Consider the following 16730-nt stretch of genomic DNA (forward strand, 5'->3'; position numbering starts at 1 on the left):
ATTTCTTATGAACATTTAACTCATGCAAAAGCGTTGCTACAATGAGGAGGTTGAAGCATATCTTTTGAAACCTGAACCCATTTCAACCAAGACATTTAATCTCCTTGCCAAGTGGAGAGCATGATAGAGCAAGCCTTTAGTTCAAATCTTGACTCTGCTAGGGGGCAGTGAGGTATGAGAGGGGTGCCGGTTCTAGAGCCCGATGACCTGGATTCAGACCACTCTCCCAATGTTCATTACATGGGTGTGGCCTCAGGCAAATAATTTAACTTCCTTGGGCCTTGGTTTCTTCAACTGTAGAATGAAGGGCGTGAATTTGATGACTTCTTATCTCCTTTCCACCTCTAAGTCTGTGATTTGCTGCCTCATTTCCAAAGCTTTACAGGGAATAAAGCCAGAAGGTTTTTAAGTAGCAATGCCTAACAGAACAGTGGAAAAGCCAGATTATGCCCTGACAATTTGTAAGTAACAATGGGAGGAAAACAAACAGATGTAAAACGGGACAGGTTGGCCAGTGTGTTTATATGGATCTCTTCACATAATCGCAACAGTAGAACCACATTTGGATGCAATCATCTCAGTGTCCAGTGTGTTATTTGAAGCAGTATCACTTCAGAGAGTAAAGTCAGGACGAATGGCTAGGCCTGGCTAAGTACTTAAAGAAGAAATGTATCCTAGAGATGACACAATTTAAAAGGTACTTGGATCAATTCTCAGGATCTCTAAAAGAGGGAGAGATTCTAAAGAAAACATCACATTAAAAAGATAAGTGACCAGGAAAACCTCAACTATCAGTCAAGATACCTGCATTCTCATCTCTATAAAATTTTAGGATGATCTGTGCATTGAGGGCCTCTTGGAGGAAAACATGAGAAGGGAATAAGCAGGCTTTTGCAAATGATTTTCTGTAGCAGACCAAATATTTAAAGTCGTACAGTTAAGCATAGAAAATGTAAGAATCTGTTTGTTGTTGGTTAATTTTTTAAAAAGTATTTGAAGAAATTGAAGTCTTGCAGACTTTAGATAAGGTTTCTCCCACATGTACATTAAAATTATGCAAAATAATGAGTTTGTAGTCATAAGTTTGCTGATCCACTGAGGGTTGATAGGTGTGTTCCAGTGTCTTGGAAGATGTGTAAACAAGAGAATCATTCTTCATGGATGATAGTTTTACAAATGTTCCTTTTTATAGATGACAAGGTACTTATTATATGGAGTCCCAGAACACTTCAGAACCTCCTTCATGAAATCCAAAGCAAGGCAACAGAAATTATTTTAGCCATTCACACTTTAGGAAAGCTAAAGTTCATGTTGCCCAGACTCTGACATACAACTAGACTACAGCCTACTGGATTAGTCCATTGGCAAACTGTTTTTCACGGATAAGACACTGAGCTATGTCTATAATGGGATGGAGGAAAAGATTGAGATGAATTACCCTTGGAAAATTAATGTTACTTGTCCTACACAAAAAATGCTAAAAAAAAAAAAAAGCCTTTCTCTTCAACACAACTGTTCCCTGCTTGCCACTCTATGTCTACAAATCATAGAACACTATAATCTCAGAAAAATTCAACTTAGAACTAATCCAGTGAGCAGTGGAACTATACATGGTAGGACAAACAGACTATAGCATTTTTCCAGTGATAGCTTGCATACATAAAAATAATTTTCAGTACATACAAGACAGGACTGGAAAAGGAAGCTGACTGGTCATGTAATGAGAAAGACAATAGACAGACAATCCAACTGCTGTTATATCAATATCTTTGTACCTTTGATATATTAAAAGATTAAGAGGAAAGACCTCCAGTACATTTGGTAGACCTTCAGTGGAAGATTTATGGGAAAAGATATGGACAGGAATCACACATAGGATGAGTTATGAAAGGATTATGACTGGTACTCGTGAAAAGATTACCCCTACTGAGAAAAATCACAGTTCATCAAAGTATCATTGTTACTATTATTTGTTATAACATTATTTTCTACATTGGTCTGCTGGCTATTTTCCAGGATTATGACAATGATCTTAACCAGCCACCTAATCTCAAGTATGGTTCAAATCTCACAGCCATGAAGAAGGTTGTGTACACTATTGCCGTTATGTATATTGGGCTTTCCTGGTCAGATTGATATAAAACCTTAATCATTTTTAAGCTGACCCTGAGGCACAATTTGTGACAGTATGTTTAAGGTAAAGTTTGGCCTAACTATCCATGTAAGGGGAAAAAAAAACCCAACAATAGATGAAACTTGCCTATTGTCTGCAGTTAGAGGGAAAACCTAGAGTTTGTCTATTAACAAATCGGTAAACATTTATTGAATCCTTACTACGTGCCAGCCACTATACTAAGTGCCAGGAATATGAAGACAAAGCAAAACATTGTCCCTGCATCATATATATTGGACACACATTGCCAATAGATTAAAAAGTTGAACAGGAAAAAGAGAGTGGGCCAAATTGTTTTGGGAAATTATTTTCTTAATAATGACAAACTTCCCTCAGAAACAAACTCCCACCTTTTTAATACAAATACCCTACTTTTTAATACAAACGAGCTGTTTTGGTATGATCCCTAGTCAAGGAATATGAGGGTTCTTGAAGAATAAAAAGTGAGGGTCACTCAGAGGACAATGGAGAAAACTGGTGATTATGAGGAGACTGCATCGTGTAAAGAAGGAACTTGAAGAAGGACCAGAGTGAAAAATCATAAAAAAATGTAACCAAGTAAAGAAGATAGGCTGCTCATGTGAGAATAAGGGATAACAGGTAGAAAGCCAAGTTACTGCACTGGAATCCTTATGATGTCAGGAGAATGTGAGGCACTGTAGCACCATGGGTGGACAGCTCAGGGGCAGACTTCTGGGCAGACGTGAATAGGAGTCACACAAGTTGGACAGAAATGAATGGGTTAAGTTCTGTATTTGATGAATATCCATGTTGATGAGATCAAGCATTATCTTGTTTAAAAGCAGTAATGGGAAGAGAGGTGGAGGTAATTCTAAAAGCAGGAGGTCTCAACTCTAAAAATGACTTTGAGCAATTTCTGCCCCCATATGATTATCCTGCCTTGCTAATGATGTTTAGTTATGCTCTAGTATTTTATATGAAATACTGACATTAAGAACAGGACTCTGAAACAGATTCCATGGTCTTATCTAACTGTTTCCAACTAATGCCAGAACCATATTTTAGTCCTGAAGCATTTGCCAAATAACTGTAAGATCCAGATGCTTTAGAATTAATGATTATACATTCTGTTGAGTTAGCCTTTTACTTAAAAAAAATACATTTTATTAGTTCTGCAGAAAAGACACATAATGTTAAGTATCCTCTTAAAGCAAATACCTTTTCAAGGACATAGTCTGTAGATTACTTCAGTTCTCTAAAATAATCACCCTAGTTACAGTGGATTTCATTATAAATGTTATGTTGGAAGAGAAATAACCAGAACTACTCAGCTAAGAAAAAAACCTGTGCATATAAAACTGTGGCCATTCCACACTGTTAAAGCTACCCCATGCAAGGATCTAAATTGTAAAATAATCCTTGGATAATGGATTGTTTCTTCCTTTTTTATTTCCTTACTCACAGCATTTAATTTCATTTTCTTTCAGAGGATTATATCTGTTATGCTCATGGCCTAATATCTGAATATATACCTAAGGAATTAAGTGCAGACTTGGCTAAATACTTAAAGTAAGTATGATTCATGTTTTGTTATGCTCAGGAAGTGTGCTGCCTCTTGTCACCCAAGAAAAAAATTCCCTTGATATCCAAAAGGAATTGCTTATCGAATGATAATTTTTGATAATAAGGTTTCCACTTATTCCATGTCAAATATTGGATGGTTTGGAGGCTCTTTTTATAGTTTTTGATGGTTTGACATTCCATACATCAAAACCAATTCATATCAAAGGATGAAATGAAGAGTTAATGTGATTTACAAAGACAAATTTATTACATTTATTTTGATCCCCAAATTACTCTTATTTCAGAGCTGCCCTGTAAATTTGCATTGTGATAATTGAGGAAGAGAAAAAAAATTAGTTATGGGCTGCTGTTTTAAAAAGCATCGGATTTTAAGGTTCCATTAAATTTCTTTGTGAAATAAAAACTATCCTGCTGTATGACAAAAAAATGCTGGATTTGGAAGCAGGACACTTGTGTTGAGAACCCAGCGAACATGGGCCGATGGTCAAGTCACTCTTTAGGTCTTTGAGCTTCAGTTCCTCATCTGTAAAATGGTGGTTCTAATACTTGTACTTCCTTCCTTACAGGGTTATGAGGAAAATGTTTAGTAAAACTGAAAGTTCTCCATATATGTGTAAATTGTTGCTGCTATTATATGTTTGTGTATGTATGCTGAGCAAATTGGTGGTGCGATGGATAGAGTATTGGGCCTGCAGTCAGGAAGACTCATCTTCCTTAGTTCCAATCTGGCCTCAGACACTCCCTAGTTGTGTGACCCTTGGCAAGTTGCTTAACCCTGTTTGCCTCAGTTTCTTCATCTGTAAAATGAGCTGGAGAAGGAAATGGCAAACCACTCTTATATTTGCAAAACACTTATATTTGTTAAGAAGCCCTCAAATGGAGTCACGAAAAGTTGAAAATAACTGAAAAACAACTGAACCACAATAATATGTATTCTGTTGTATGCTATTATATGTTTGTGTTCTATTGTATATTGTAGCTCCTTGGAAGGAGAGAGTATTTAATTTGTCTTGTATTCCCAGAGTTTAGTGGCACATAGTGGGTGCTTAATAAATGTTTGGTTCTCTGCTCTCTATGTCATAAGAAAGATGTATACCCACACACAGGGAACACAATCTGAATTGTAGCACAGTGACTCTGTAGCTAGGGGACATGCTTTTCACTGGAGTATGCACTGTTTATATATGTCTTGAGGGATACAGGAGAATAAGGTGATCAGCGATGGTTAGTTCCTTTGTCCCAAAAATGAAGGTATAGACACTGCCGCCAGTTAATCAATGAAGCATTCTAGGGATAAATGAGGTATTCCTAGCTAGGTGTGAGGGATACAGATGTGATACATGAAACAATGCCTACTTGAAAGGAACTTACACTCTAATTGGGAAGCCAAGAACGTGTGTGTGTAGGTGTGTGGGTTTACATGTGTACGTGTGTACAGAATAAGTGATATGAAGATAAAATAAATAATAATAAATATATAATTATAATAATATAATTATACATAATATAATAATAAAAATAAATGAACAGAATAAGTGCAGAGTAGTTAAGGTAGTTTCAGAAGGAAGTCACTAGCAGTTGGGTTAAACAGGAAAGGCTTCATGTAGATAGATTGCAAACTCTTTGAGGGTAAACAGTGATTTTATATCTTTTTTTGAGTCTGTATTGCTCTCCTCATCCTTCTCTAGCAATATATGTATATATATATATATATACATATATATATATATATATGTATATATATGGTATGGGTCTGTAATAAAGACTGCTGATTGACTAGCAGATTTTTATGGGTCTCAGAGAACAGGCACCATGATCTATCATATGGCCTTGGTATTGAATCTGAGACCTGGAGCTTTTCTCTCTGAAGCTAGCTGATAATTTTCATTCACTTAGTTATTTGCCACCTTGGAAGACCTGGTAGCAATCACGTAAGAGATTAAGTAGACAACCCATTACATGGGACAGCCACAAATAAGGTCTATGACACATGTATAACTTAATGTTTCTTGAGTTTACTTCTCTGGATGCTCTAACTTTTTTCAGTCATGGAAAGTGCCAATCTGTGTTAAATTTGTGCATTTACCAGGAACTTTGCCAGTTCATTTCTTAATGAATTATGTAGCTTTGTTAATGAGTTGTGTAGCTTTGTTTCTTAGTGGAGAACTTGTACTAATTAGAAATTTGATTTTTGTCTTTGATCCTTTCCCATCCCAATTTGCATTTACTTTTCCCCCTTCCTTTTCTGAAAAAACAAACAGAAAAAAGCAAAATAAACAAGTTTCTCTATCAAGTCAAGTCCAAAAATGAAATAATTACTATTTTTGTTCATGGTTACAAATTACCTGTTGTTAAGTAGGCAATAAGTTTTTGGAATCTACTATACAGTGTACAATAGGTAAAAAATTAAATCTTCAGTGATTTGTGGAGCTTAAATGTCAAAGGAGTGTGTGTGTGTGTGTGTGTGTGTGTGTGTGTGTGTGTGTGCTGTGGTGTGTTAAAATGTGGACTACCTAGGTTAGAATATGAATGTCGATTAGAAGATCTGGCTTGTATTAGAATAATTTTAAGTTTTTTAAAATCTGAATGTGTTAATAAAGTGTCCAAAATATTGTTGTGGAGATGGTTAGCCTATCTAAATTATTTTTTCCTTTAACTCTAGAAAGATATATAAATGAAACAGTTGTCCTTCCATATCATTTGGTGTTGCAAATACATTGCCTTTCTTTAGATCCTTATTCCCATGATTTGGATTCAGATCCTGATTCTATTATATTATTAAAGTGACTTTGGAAAAGTGAACCTTGGTTTTGTCATTTGTAAAATGGGGTTTGTAATATTTGTACTGTGTAATTGTACTGTGTACCTCATTTGGATTTGAGATGTGTGTAAAGTTTCCTTAAACTATAAAGCTCTATAGGAATGTGAGCTATTATATAATTATTCACTTAACTCAGAATAATTAAAAGTACAAGTAGCCCAAAGGACAATGGAAATAAGTAGATATAGATAGATAGATAGATAGATAGATAGATAGATAGATATAAGTAGCCTGCTGCATTTCCCCAGTCATTACTCATACTCAGGAAGTACCGTGAGGCATCATCCATCATATGTATGACCAGAAAAGGAGGGAGGTGTGCCATGTAGTGTCAATGGACAATAATACTTGAGCAGCTCGAGTACTTGTAGCAGAAAAAATTAGAGGGAAATCGCCAGTATGCTGGATGGGATGCCCATGAAGGACAGTCTATACGGTAGGAGGGCATGGATCAGAGTTGCTCAGAATGAGAAGGCTTGGGGGACTTGTGATCTTCCCCTATGGAGGGAGTATCCACGGCTCCATTAGAATTTAAAAGTATTTTGTGTGGTTGGTACCAATATAGTAATGGAAATAGCATGAGATAGTAGAAAACTACAAGGTTTGGAATCAAAGGACCTGCCACTTCCTCCCTGTATGACCTTAGGGGAAGTCTCTTTGTTTTTCTGGGTCTCAGTTTCTTCATTTGTAAAATGAGGGTATTGGACTAGATGATCTTACAAGGTCTCTTCTGGCCCTAAATCTGTGATCCTAATAATAGCTCACATTTTTGTAGGAACTTACATATTTACAGATTTATCTCTACAAAGAGCTCTCTCTTTCCTTTTTTTTGGTTGATTGCCTATTAAGGTCAGCAGAGATTTCAAGGTGAATCATGAAAATGGAAGCTAAGTCTTACATTTGCCCGGCCCCCTCCATTTGATTGTGGGTAAAAAGCCATGACAAAGATCTCTTGTTTTCTTAGGCTTCCAGAACTTTCTGCTTCATTGCCTGAGCCTCCATTAAAGGTAAGAAGCTGTGACTAATTTATCTTTGGGGGGCTTGGAAAAATATTAAGCTTTTATCACATGAGATTAAACATTGCTTATGTACAATTTTATGCATGCTACACCCACCACACACGGTGTAAGTCTGTATGGGATATGGATTACATTCTGCCTACTGTTTTTAAGAATTTTGAAAATGTCTATAGTTTTGGTAAAAGGGAAACACTTAAGTTACTCCCAAGGTGGTATATAAAATGTCACTAGAGCTAATGTAGCAGGATAACTTTATAAGACTAACCCAGAGGTGAAATTAAGGCGAAGAAAAAAGAGCCCTTTTGCAAGCTTGCTTAAACGTTCTGCATTATCGGTTACAAGAAATACTCAATCCATATAAGTTGAAACTCATTTGATTTACATCCCATTGACACCAAGAACACGAACAACCAGAGTATGGTTTTTCTAACACAAAGAACCATTTGTGAGGGAATAATAACCACATTTTTCTTTATTTTAAACGATCAGGGAAATTTGTATAGAGTTTTCATCTGTTATTAGGAACAGTTTTCCTAGTCCAAACAGTCTACAAACCGCCACCCACAGCTGCTCCACAGCGTGGGCTACGGCTTGTATCTGCCTCCCAGATCTGTAGGCTCAGAGAATCTAGCCATAAACAACACCTGATCTTTAAACATGGCCACACACAGGCAACACAAGGGTTTTGGAGAAGTACGCAACTCAGATGCAGGGAAATAAACACTCTAACTTGCTTGTCATCGGTACCATTTTCTTGGAGCTTGGCTATAGCCCCTCCAGTGATGTCCCTTGAGAGGGAATAAAGGACAAGTCGCAGGTTTCCAATAGCATTTCTTTTAGCCTTCCAAATACAACCATATGCTGCCTGATTTGGAAGTAGACAACGCTTTCCTGGCTCCAGTTTTTGGGATACAGAGGCTCTGCAAAGAAGTAGCTAATTTGACATTTAATAAAAAGTCTGATTGACATGTTTGACCAGTGACAGTGGTAATTCATCCTCTGCAAGTTGTCAGCGTCTTAGGATGTCCTTTAGGCATGTGACTGCATTTTCAGTTCACGAGCAGCATGTTTCACCGTCATCTTTTGGATTCATCGTTCCTCATTGCTTTTTTAGAGTTCTGAAGTCTTGCGGAGTTGTTTTGTCTATAGTGTTATCATTATTCTCATAAATTTATAAAAGTCTTCCTAGTTTCCTCCAAAGTTGTCTATTTCATAATTTCTTATGGCATAATAATATTCCATTTTATTCATATGCCACAATTTGTTTAACCATTCCCTAATGTGAGGATATGCTGTTTGTTTTCCGTTTTTGGCCTTTACAAAAAGAGCTGCTATAAATATTTTTGTACATACAGGTCCTTTTCCTTTTTCTTTGATTTCTTTTGGTAACTTTCTGGATGTCGTTCCAAATTGCTTTCCAGAACAGTTGAACCACTTCACATCTCCACTGGTCATCACCTAACATACCTGTTTTCCCATAACCCCTACATCAATTTAGTCTTCTGTCATCTTTGCCAGTCTGATAGATATGAGGGAAAACCTCAAAATGCTTTACTTTGCATTAATCTAATTATTAGTGATTTAGAAAATGTTTTCATATGATTGTTGATAGCTTGTATTTCTTCCTTTGAACATTCATATCCTTTGACTATCTTTAGGGAATGGCTTTCAGTCTTATACCTTTGAATCATTTCCTTATATATCTTGGAAATGAGACCTTTATCAGGGAATATAAAAAAACATATAAACAGTTATCCAAAAAGTACTTTTCAGTCTTTTTTACATTTTGGATATTGAGTTCCACAAATTCACTCTTTTCTGTGAAGAAGTACTTTTCATTTATCCCAAATTTAACATTTTCAATTTATCTCTTCACATTCTCATTTCCAGAATTTATCTCTATAGTCATAATTTTACCTTTTGAAACTTCTGTTTTATGCCCTCCGAGATTCCATCTTCCCAGACTGAAGGTTGCTAAATTATTTTTTGGTTGTCCTTATCAGTTCTTCCTCATGTTGGTCACTTTAGCTGCCCTCCAAGCCTTCTCTAACTTTTCCAGTTCCATTGTGTCTTTCTTGTGGTTTGGCAGCCAGAGCTAAAAAGGTGTGGGACACACTGTTGTTTCATTCAAGGATAGAGAAGTGTTTTCTTCTTGTCTCTAATACTACACCTAATGATGCTCTCCACACCATATCAACCTTTGGGTCCACTGCACATTGTGTCGAACTGTCTCAAAGATAAATATAGTATAATGACAAACCACAGCTAAAGACCTATAAACCTATATTTCTCTCAGTATAGAAGCTTAGGGACCACATGCAGATCTTTTGCAAGTCATTTATAAAAATGTTAAATAAATTTGATTTCAGCACAAGTCCTAATGGACTCACTGTTTACAGTGCTTCATCCAGAGAAGTGCCTTATTTCTTCTTTCAGAATAATTTGTCCATTTCTCTGATCATAACTTCCTTTCCCTCCGCTTCTCCTTTTTCCTCCTAAAATTAGTCTTCATCCTTACCACAACTTATATTCAACTTCTCCCTACTTTCCCTGCCCACCATACCTATTATGGCCTCATCCTGCTGCTCACTTTGAAATCTTGATGCTATAGGTAACTATATACCCTATGCTTTACCCATAAGACCCTTTCTCCCTTGTCTTAATCACTGCTAATCCCATGTCAGATCCTAAACTTGTATTGCCCTCAATCACTCTATATTCCAGCCAAAATGACCCATTTGTTCTAACAATATGGCATTCCATCTCCCACCTTTCCATAGGCTGTCCATCAGCCTAGCGCCTGGAATACACTCCCTCTTCATCTCCACCTTTTAGAATAGAATCTTCCATCAGGGCTTAGCTAAAACACCACTTCCTATTTGAAGACTTTTCTGATCCCCCTAGTTTGTGCTCTTTCCTTCTGCAAATTATCTTGTAATTACTTTTCTGTTTATATATAATATTCTCTAATAGAATGTAAACCCCTTGAAGGCAAGAACTTGATCATTTTTTTTCCTTTTCAATCCCCAGTGTCTTGCTTATGTTAACACAACGTCTTGCTTATATTAGGTCCTTAATAAATGTTTTCTAACTCAATATTCTATCTACCATAATAAAAAAAAAACACATTTCCCATTCCCATGGAGACTGTGTTTTTTACAGCTAAAAATCTAAATATATGTAGCAGTCATGGTTTGTTTAACATATGCACAAAGTACGGTAACTCCTGCACTGAGTAGTTAGAAGCCAGACCTATCCAAAGAGCTTACAATGTTTGTTTTTCTTTATTACAAATAATTATAGCAGTATTTATATGATGTTAATCCCCTAGCCCATCTAAACAAAACAGTCATCGTCTTAGGAAGAATTTCATATTCAAAGCAAATAGTTTTCATTTTGGAACCTCTCCATTCAACTTTGCTATGGGATAAACCCATTAAAAAGAAACCATGATATAAGTAAGCAGTGGTGATATCTCCTAGATTTAAAATGTTTTAGCACCTTAACAGGAAAATTACTGTAAACATCCTCACAGCCTGGGTTTTTTTAAATCCAAATCTGAAGATGTAGGTTTTAGCCTTACTGGTAAACTACCAGATAGTAATTTTTTTGGTTTGTTCCCCCCACCCCACTGCAGAAAAGCCCCTTTTCAGGATTAGTTTTCTTGACCTCAAAGTTATCTGTGAATTTAAATTTTAAAATGTGCCCTTATGTGTGAATCTCCATCTTTTTTTAGACTGTTGTTCATGTGTTTTCTGACATTTGTTTACAATTGCACACCAAGAAACAAAATATATTATTAATATAATTAAAATCATAATAATATATTATGAAATATTAATAGTATATTTTACTGGGAGAAATAGTAAAAGAGAAGCATTGTTTTTAATTCCCTCTGAGTTCCATGTTAATATAGCTACTTTTATCCATAAGTTACAAAACTTTTCATAATAAGCAACATCTCTCAAAAAATGTTTCCTGCAAAAATTCAAGAGTCAGAGATGGGCCATGATCAGAGAGTAAGTTGGAGACAGTTCTAGGATCAGCCTCCTTGTTTCTATAAGAACATGGATGCCACGTACAGGTCTCCATGGAGTTTATTACTTGCATTTTTGTTTGAGAGTGCAGTTTCTAGGAACCTCTACTTCTTGCAACCTCTGTTCCCAAAGGGATGCATCTTCTGTGTTTAGAGTACTGCTTGTATTTGTTTAGCTTCATGGAATGTGAGCCCACCATCTGGGCTTTTGACAAGATGTCCACTTTCACTTGGGCACAAGGTCAATGTTAAAAGTGTAAATATTAACCTGCATAAATACTTGACTGTTGCCAGTGTGGTCTTATGGGAAAATCAAGCACTGATTGTCGAGGAAGGCAGTTGGGATTGTAATTCCAGCTCTACTACTAAGGGCCCTTGAGCAATCACCTAACCTGTCCACACCTTGATTTCCCGACTTACAATACAAGGTTATGAATACCTATCCTAACCACCTTATAAGGTGGTTCTGATGTGAATAAAGTAGGTCACTTGACAGCATTGAGTTTAAAACTGTGATTATGACCAAGCTTGGCTCTAAAGAAAAGAGGACAGGAAAAAAAATACACACACACACACACACACATCTTCTTTATAGAGGTCAGGGAGAGGGGAGTCTGTGCATTGTTTAATACTACGTATATCGTCAGACTCAGTGTAGTTTTACATTGCTGCTTTTTGTCTCTTTCATTCATTGATATAAGGGATAGCTCTCTGTGGAGTAAGGGGAAGAATATATTTGGAAGTGAATACGATATAAAAACAAAAGATAACAGTTTTTAAAGCACATTTAAAAATCAAGCTATGTAAGATAGTTTCAGGTATGTTATTAGTATTCATAAGGGATACCAGGGGGCAGCTAGGTGACGCAATGTATGGAGTGCCAGGTCTGGAGTCAGGAAGACTCCTCTTCCTGAATTCAAATCTGACCTCAGGCACTTACTAGCTGGGTGTCCCTGGGCAAGTCACTTAACCCTGTTTGCATAAATGAGCTGGAGAAGGAAATAGCAAACCACTGCAGTATCTTGGCCAAGAAAACCTCAAATAAGATCACGAAGAGTTGGCCACGACTGAAAAATAACACAACAACAGCAAAAGAGTACTGTTATCAGTCACTATCACCAAAGACTGGGCATAGGCCACACTCATGGAAACATGAGTATCATTTTTAGCTGGCATTTACCTCTGTGACATATGGTGAATGATATGCTGTGATATTCCTGAGGTCGACAGTCAATCTGAGAGAGCTTTTGAGAGCTGGTATTGCATCATTAGATGGCCGTAGCCTAACCCAGGAATTGACAGTTGGATCATAGGTGTGGTTGGGCCAGCTGAGTAGGGAACAGCAAAGCGGGGTACCCGGGAGACTTTGAGAGCGGTTGACCATGTGCCATAGTGACATTTGACACAGCTTCATCATTCTGACATTGCAGAAAAGGAAGGTGTCAGATGGACCTGTAGAAGCAGAGGAAGATTACACTAAGTTTAACAGGGTAGATCTGAAGACTAAAAAGGTACGTGTGACCAGCGCCTTATTGTTCCTCAGCAAATGCCAGTTTTCTAGTGAATGTTTATCTTCGTGTCATTAAGCCCCAGGCCATAGAAATCAAGACATTTGTCCAGAAACTCCTTGGTACAGAGGAGGGGGGACCCTCAGTTTTCAAAGGTCGTGCCAAGGGAATGTAAGCCTCGACAGGTATTATTGAGCTAGAAAGACTGTGAGTGCAGGCCCAGGGACTGTCTCTACCTGGTGTCCCGGGATCAGCTTTACTACACTCTGAGCAGGAGAAGCTTGGCCACCAGGTGATTACGTGGATTCCTTTGTTTGGCCATAGCAGCAGCTCATTCAGCTCATGCACATTGAGGCACAGAGCAGTTTTCAGCCTGCATTGGTAGAGGAAGTACCCTCACCAGTGACATCAGAGGCTCCTCAATTTTGAAGTGTCAGCAAACACGAACTATTCTTGAGGTTCAAAGAAGAGTAGAGACAATGCTATCCTAACCTTTCCTTTTTTATTCATAAACTCATTGCTATAGAACCAGTGGTGTCAGATTAGAAATCCAGAAATTAACATTATTTATGTTGTGTTTTGGGGTAGCGAGGTGGCACAGTGGATTGAGTGCCAGCCCTGGAATCAGGAAGACTTACCTTCCTGAGTTCAAATCTGGCCTCAGACGCTTAGTAGCTGTGTGACCCTGGGCAAATCACTTAACCCTATTTGCCTCAGTTTCCTCATCTGTAAAATGAGCTGGAGAAGGGAATGGCAAACCACTGCAGTATCTTTGCCAAGAAGACCTCAAATGAGGTCACAAAGAGTCGGACACAACTGAAAAAAAAAAAAGACTGAATAACAAAATCGTATTTTTACATGTTTCCCAATTACATTTTAATCTAGTTCCTCTGCACTCCTTGAGTTTGATACCTCACTCTAGAAGGGAATGTTAGAGGTCATTTTATCCATCCATTCCCTACTTCTAAGAATCATTGCAGACAATGTATTTATTTTGAAGACCCTCAGCTAAGGGGCTGCTACTCTCTTGAGCAATCTTCAACTCCTTATGATTGTAATTTTTTTTTGCCCTTTCCTCAGACAACAGTTGTTTCCACTTTGTAAAGCACATGGCAATTAGTCACAGGAGACTAATTGAGCATTAGTCTAAGTTTTATGCTTAATTAAGATATTCAGAGTTTCTGTGTTGGGAAAATTTGGTGCCCTATTCTGTGCACCTCTTTTCACCTTCCTTTTTTGTTGCCATTATTGTTTGTTTTGTTGCCTTTTTATAAAGGACAAAACAGAAAGGAAGCTTTAGAGATCATATACTCTGTTTTATTACAAAATCTCAAAAATACTTCGATGGGGATTTTATTTTTTGCGCTTTCCAGTCACATGGACTATGCCTTTATTTGTAGCGCCTCAGCATTCTTTTTCCTTTAGGCTGAAAGCAAAGCATTGAAATAAACAATTGGCTGCTATTTGCCTTCTGTTGGTTCTGCCTATAACACATAGCAAAAAAAAAAAGAAAGAAAGAAAAGAAAACGGGGAGCAGGAAAATACAGCAACTTAAATTTCAGGATTGTTAGACATTAGCTTTTGAAAATACAGTTTCCAAAGCACTTCTTTGACAGCTCCCCACCCCCTGACAAAAAATTTAGGGAAACCATCCTCCTGTTCCCATGATGCTCTGCAAATACTGGTCATCTTTTGAATATTATCACCTCCTTTTTAGTTTCCCATAGAGTTTAAGAATAAAATCGAACAGTAAATGAGTGTGAATTATTCATCATCTGTAAGACAAGGCTATAATTCAGCCCACTGACAGCGCAGAGTGTTGAATCACTGGGAGATTGAGCTGCTGCATGTGTCACTTCCATTGTCTGCATCCCTGCCCTGAATGTACCCTCAAGAGTGATTCTCCCAAAGTAAGCCATTGGCTGCAATCTTCCCTTCGAACAGAAGGAGACGGTTTTGCCTTCTGGCTCTTTTTAGAAATGGTCTGTGTTTCTTAGATGTGAGTTCTGAATAGAATTCAAAACTAGTTTTTTTGTTGAGTAATCACACCCTTATGAAGCATGTGGCCATGAAGGCTATAATTCCCAGTAATAGACCTTGAGATGTGTGTACCATGCTGTAGTTTTGCACACAGGATTTTCAAAGAGCGACTGTCTTACAGCTTTGCTGACCCAATTTCTCCCTCTCATTTTTGTTAACAGACAAATAGCAAAATGACTGCAGCTCAGAAGGCTCTGGCTAGAGTTGACAAGAGTGGAATGAGAAGCATTTCCACCTTTTTTGGCACAAAAGCTAAAGCAGGCAAATAAGTATATTAAAGCCTTTTAAAAATCTAGACCAACTTATTTCTGATGTTTTTATATATATATGTGTATGTATATCTCCCATCCCCATTCCCCCTTTCCAATAAAATAGATATATCAGAAGAGATATTGGAATACTATTTTCATTTTTGATTTAGCAAAATTGTGTCTGAGAGAGTTCTGTGTCCCAGAGTACAAAAAAAGGGGTATACATTTTAGATGCTTTTTATAACCAGAGGGTCACATTTAACAAAAATACCAAAGGTTTTCAGAAACTCACAGCCAGTGGTTTTGTATTTTATACCCCTGCCTGTTTTGAGGGTTGGACAAGGGAGGGGGGTAGAGATGTGTTGGTTGGCAAGAAGGAGAAAAATAATCAAGTGAATAGAACTAATGTACAGCCATAGAATTTCTTCAATAAACACGTATACTACAAACATTTGGATGGATGGATTTTTTATAGAACTTTGGTGAATTGTGAGCGTAACAATATGATTTCTTGAGAGAAATTAACCAAACCCCAAAGGTGTTAAATTAACTAGGCATTTATGGCCTCACTGCCTCCTCAGAATGCCACGTGGGGAGTCTGGGGGCAATCAAGAGAGGATGCCCCCTTCCTGGCAAGCCTTTTTCCTCCATATGTTTTTAAAGCAGGTCAGTTTGTGTTTGGTGAGAAGTGGAGCACAAAAAGCTTGGAAACAGATGGTTGCTAGGGCTAAAAACAGAGACCACTGGTGTGATGATGTGGGAAGTGAGAATAAGACTCAGAAGAAAAATATAAGTTATAAGGTAAAGAATACAGATGAGGGAACAATCCAGGGGCCACCAAGTTGGGGAATTGGAGCTGGGACCAGGAGATAAACTGGGTTTCTGCAAGGAGCAGGGGATGGATCATTAAGGCTCAAATATTTTGCCATTTCAGTGTTCTGTGGGAGATGAATATAATGAGTACCTTCAGTCGACGGCACCGCATAGTAAATGCCAAGTAGGTCTCTACTGAAGTCCAATACAAAGGCATCACAAATGCTCATTAAAACTTTTTGTAACATCTCCTTCCTGTCTCCTGTCCCCCACAGTGTTGTATTTAACATGAAGGCCAACATGATAGAACTTCAAATACTTGAAGACAACTGTCATTCTCCTCCCCTAACCTCAAATCTTGTCCAGGCTTGAAAATCCCCAGTTCCTTCATCTGGTCCTCGTATAATATGACTTCAGTGACTCTCATTCTGGTTGCCCTATGCTGTTTTCTCCCACTTAGACTGATGCCTCTTAATGTTTGTGCCTTCCCTTAGTAATTATCTCCAATTTATAGAGGCATCTAT

At 37.5% G+C, this 16730-nt stretch overlaps 1 protein-coding gene across 2 annotated transcripts in view; it reads left to right on the top strand.

The window, feature by feature from the left end:
- The window catches only part of RNASEH2B (ribonuclease H2 subunit B), an 81136-nt gene that overhangs the window by 51669 nt on the left and 12737 nt on the right, over nucleotides 1–16730 (top strand). Inside the window, exons 8-11 of one of the 2 annotated variants that reach the window (XM_020969958.2) lie at nucleotides 3622–3703; nucleotides 7504–7546; nucleotides 13025–13105; nucleotides 15304–15532. In XM_020969958.2, the coding sequence (XP_020825617.1) occupies nucleotides 3622–3703; nucleotides 7504–7546; nucleotides 13025–13105; nucleotides 15304–15411 (314 nt within the window). In that variant the 3' untranslated portion in view covers nucleotides 15412–15532. Of the gene's footprint in view, nucleotides 1–3621; nucleotides 3704–7503; nucleotides 7547–13024; nucleotides 13106–15303; nucleotides 15533–16730 lie in introns of those variants that run through there. The other variant, XM_020969959.2, reaches the window with a different exon arrangement.

The sequence above is a fragment of the Phascolarctos cinereus genome, unplaced genomic scaffold, assembly GCF_003287225.1.
Source record: "Phascolarctos cinereus isolate Bilbo 61053 unplaced genomic scaffold, phaCin_HiC Scaffold_726;HRSCAF=1367, whole genome shotgun sequence".
NCBI lineage: Eukaryota > Metazoa > Chordata > Mammalia > Diprotodontia > Phascolarctidae > Phascolarctos > Phascolarctos cinereus.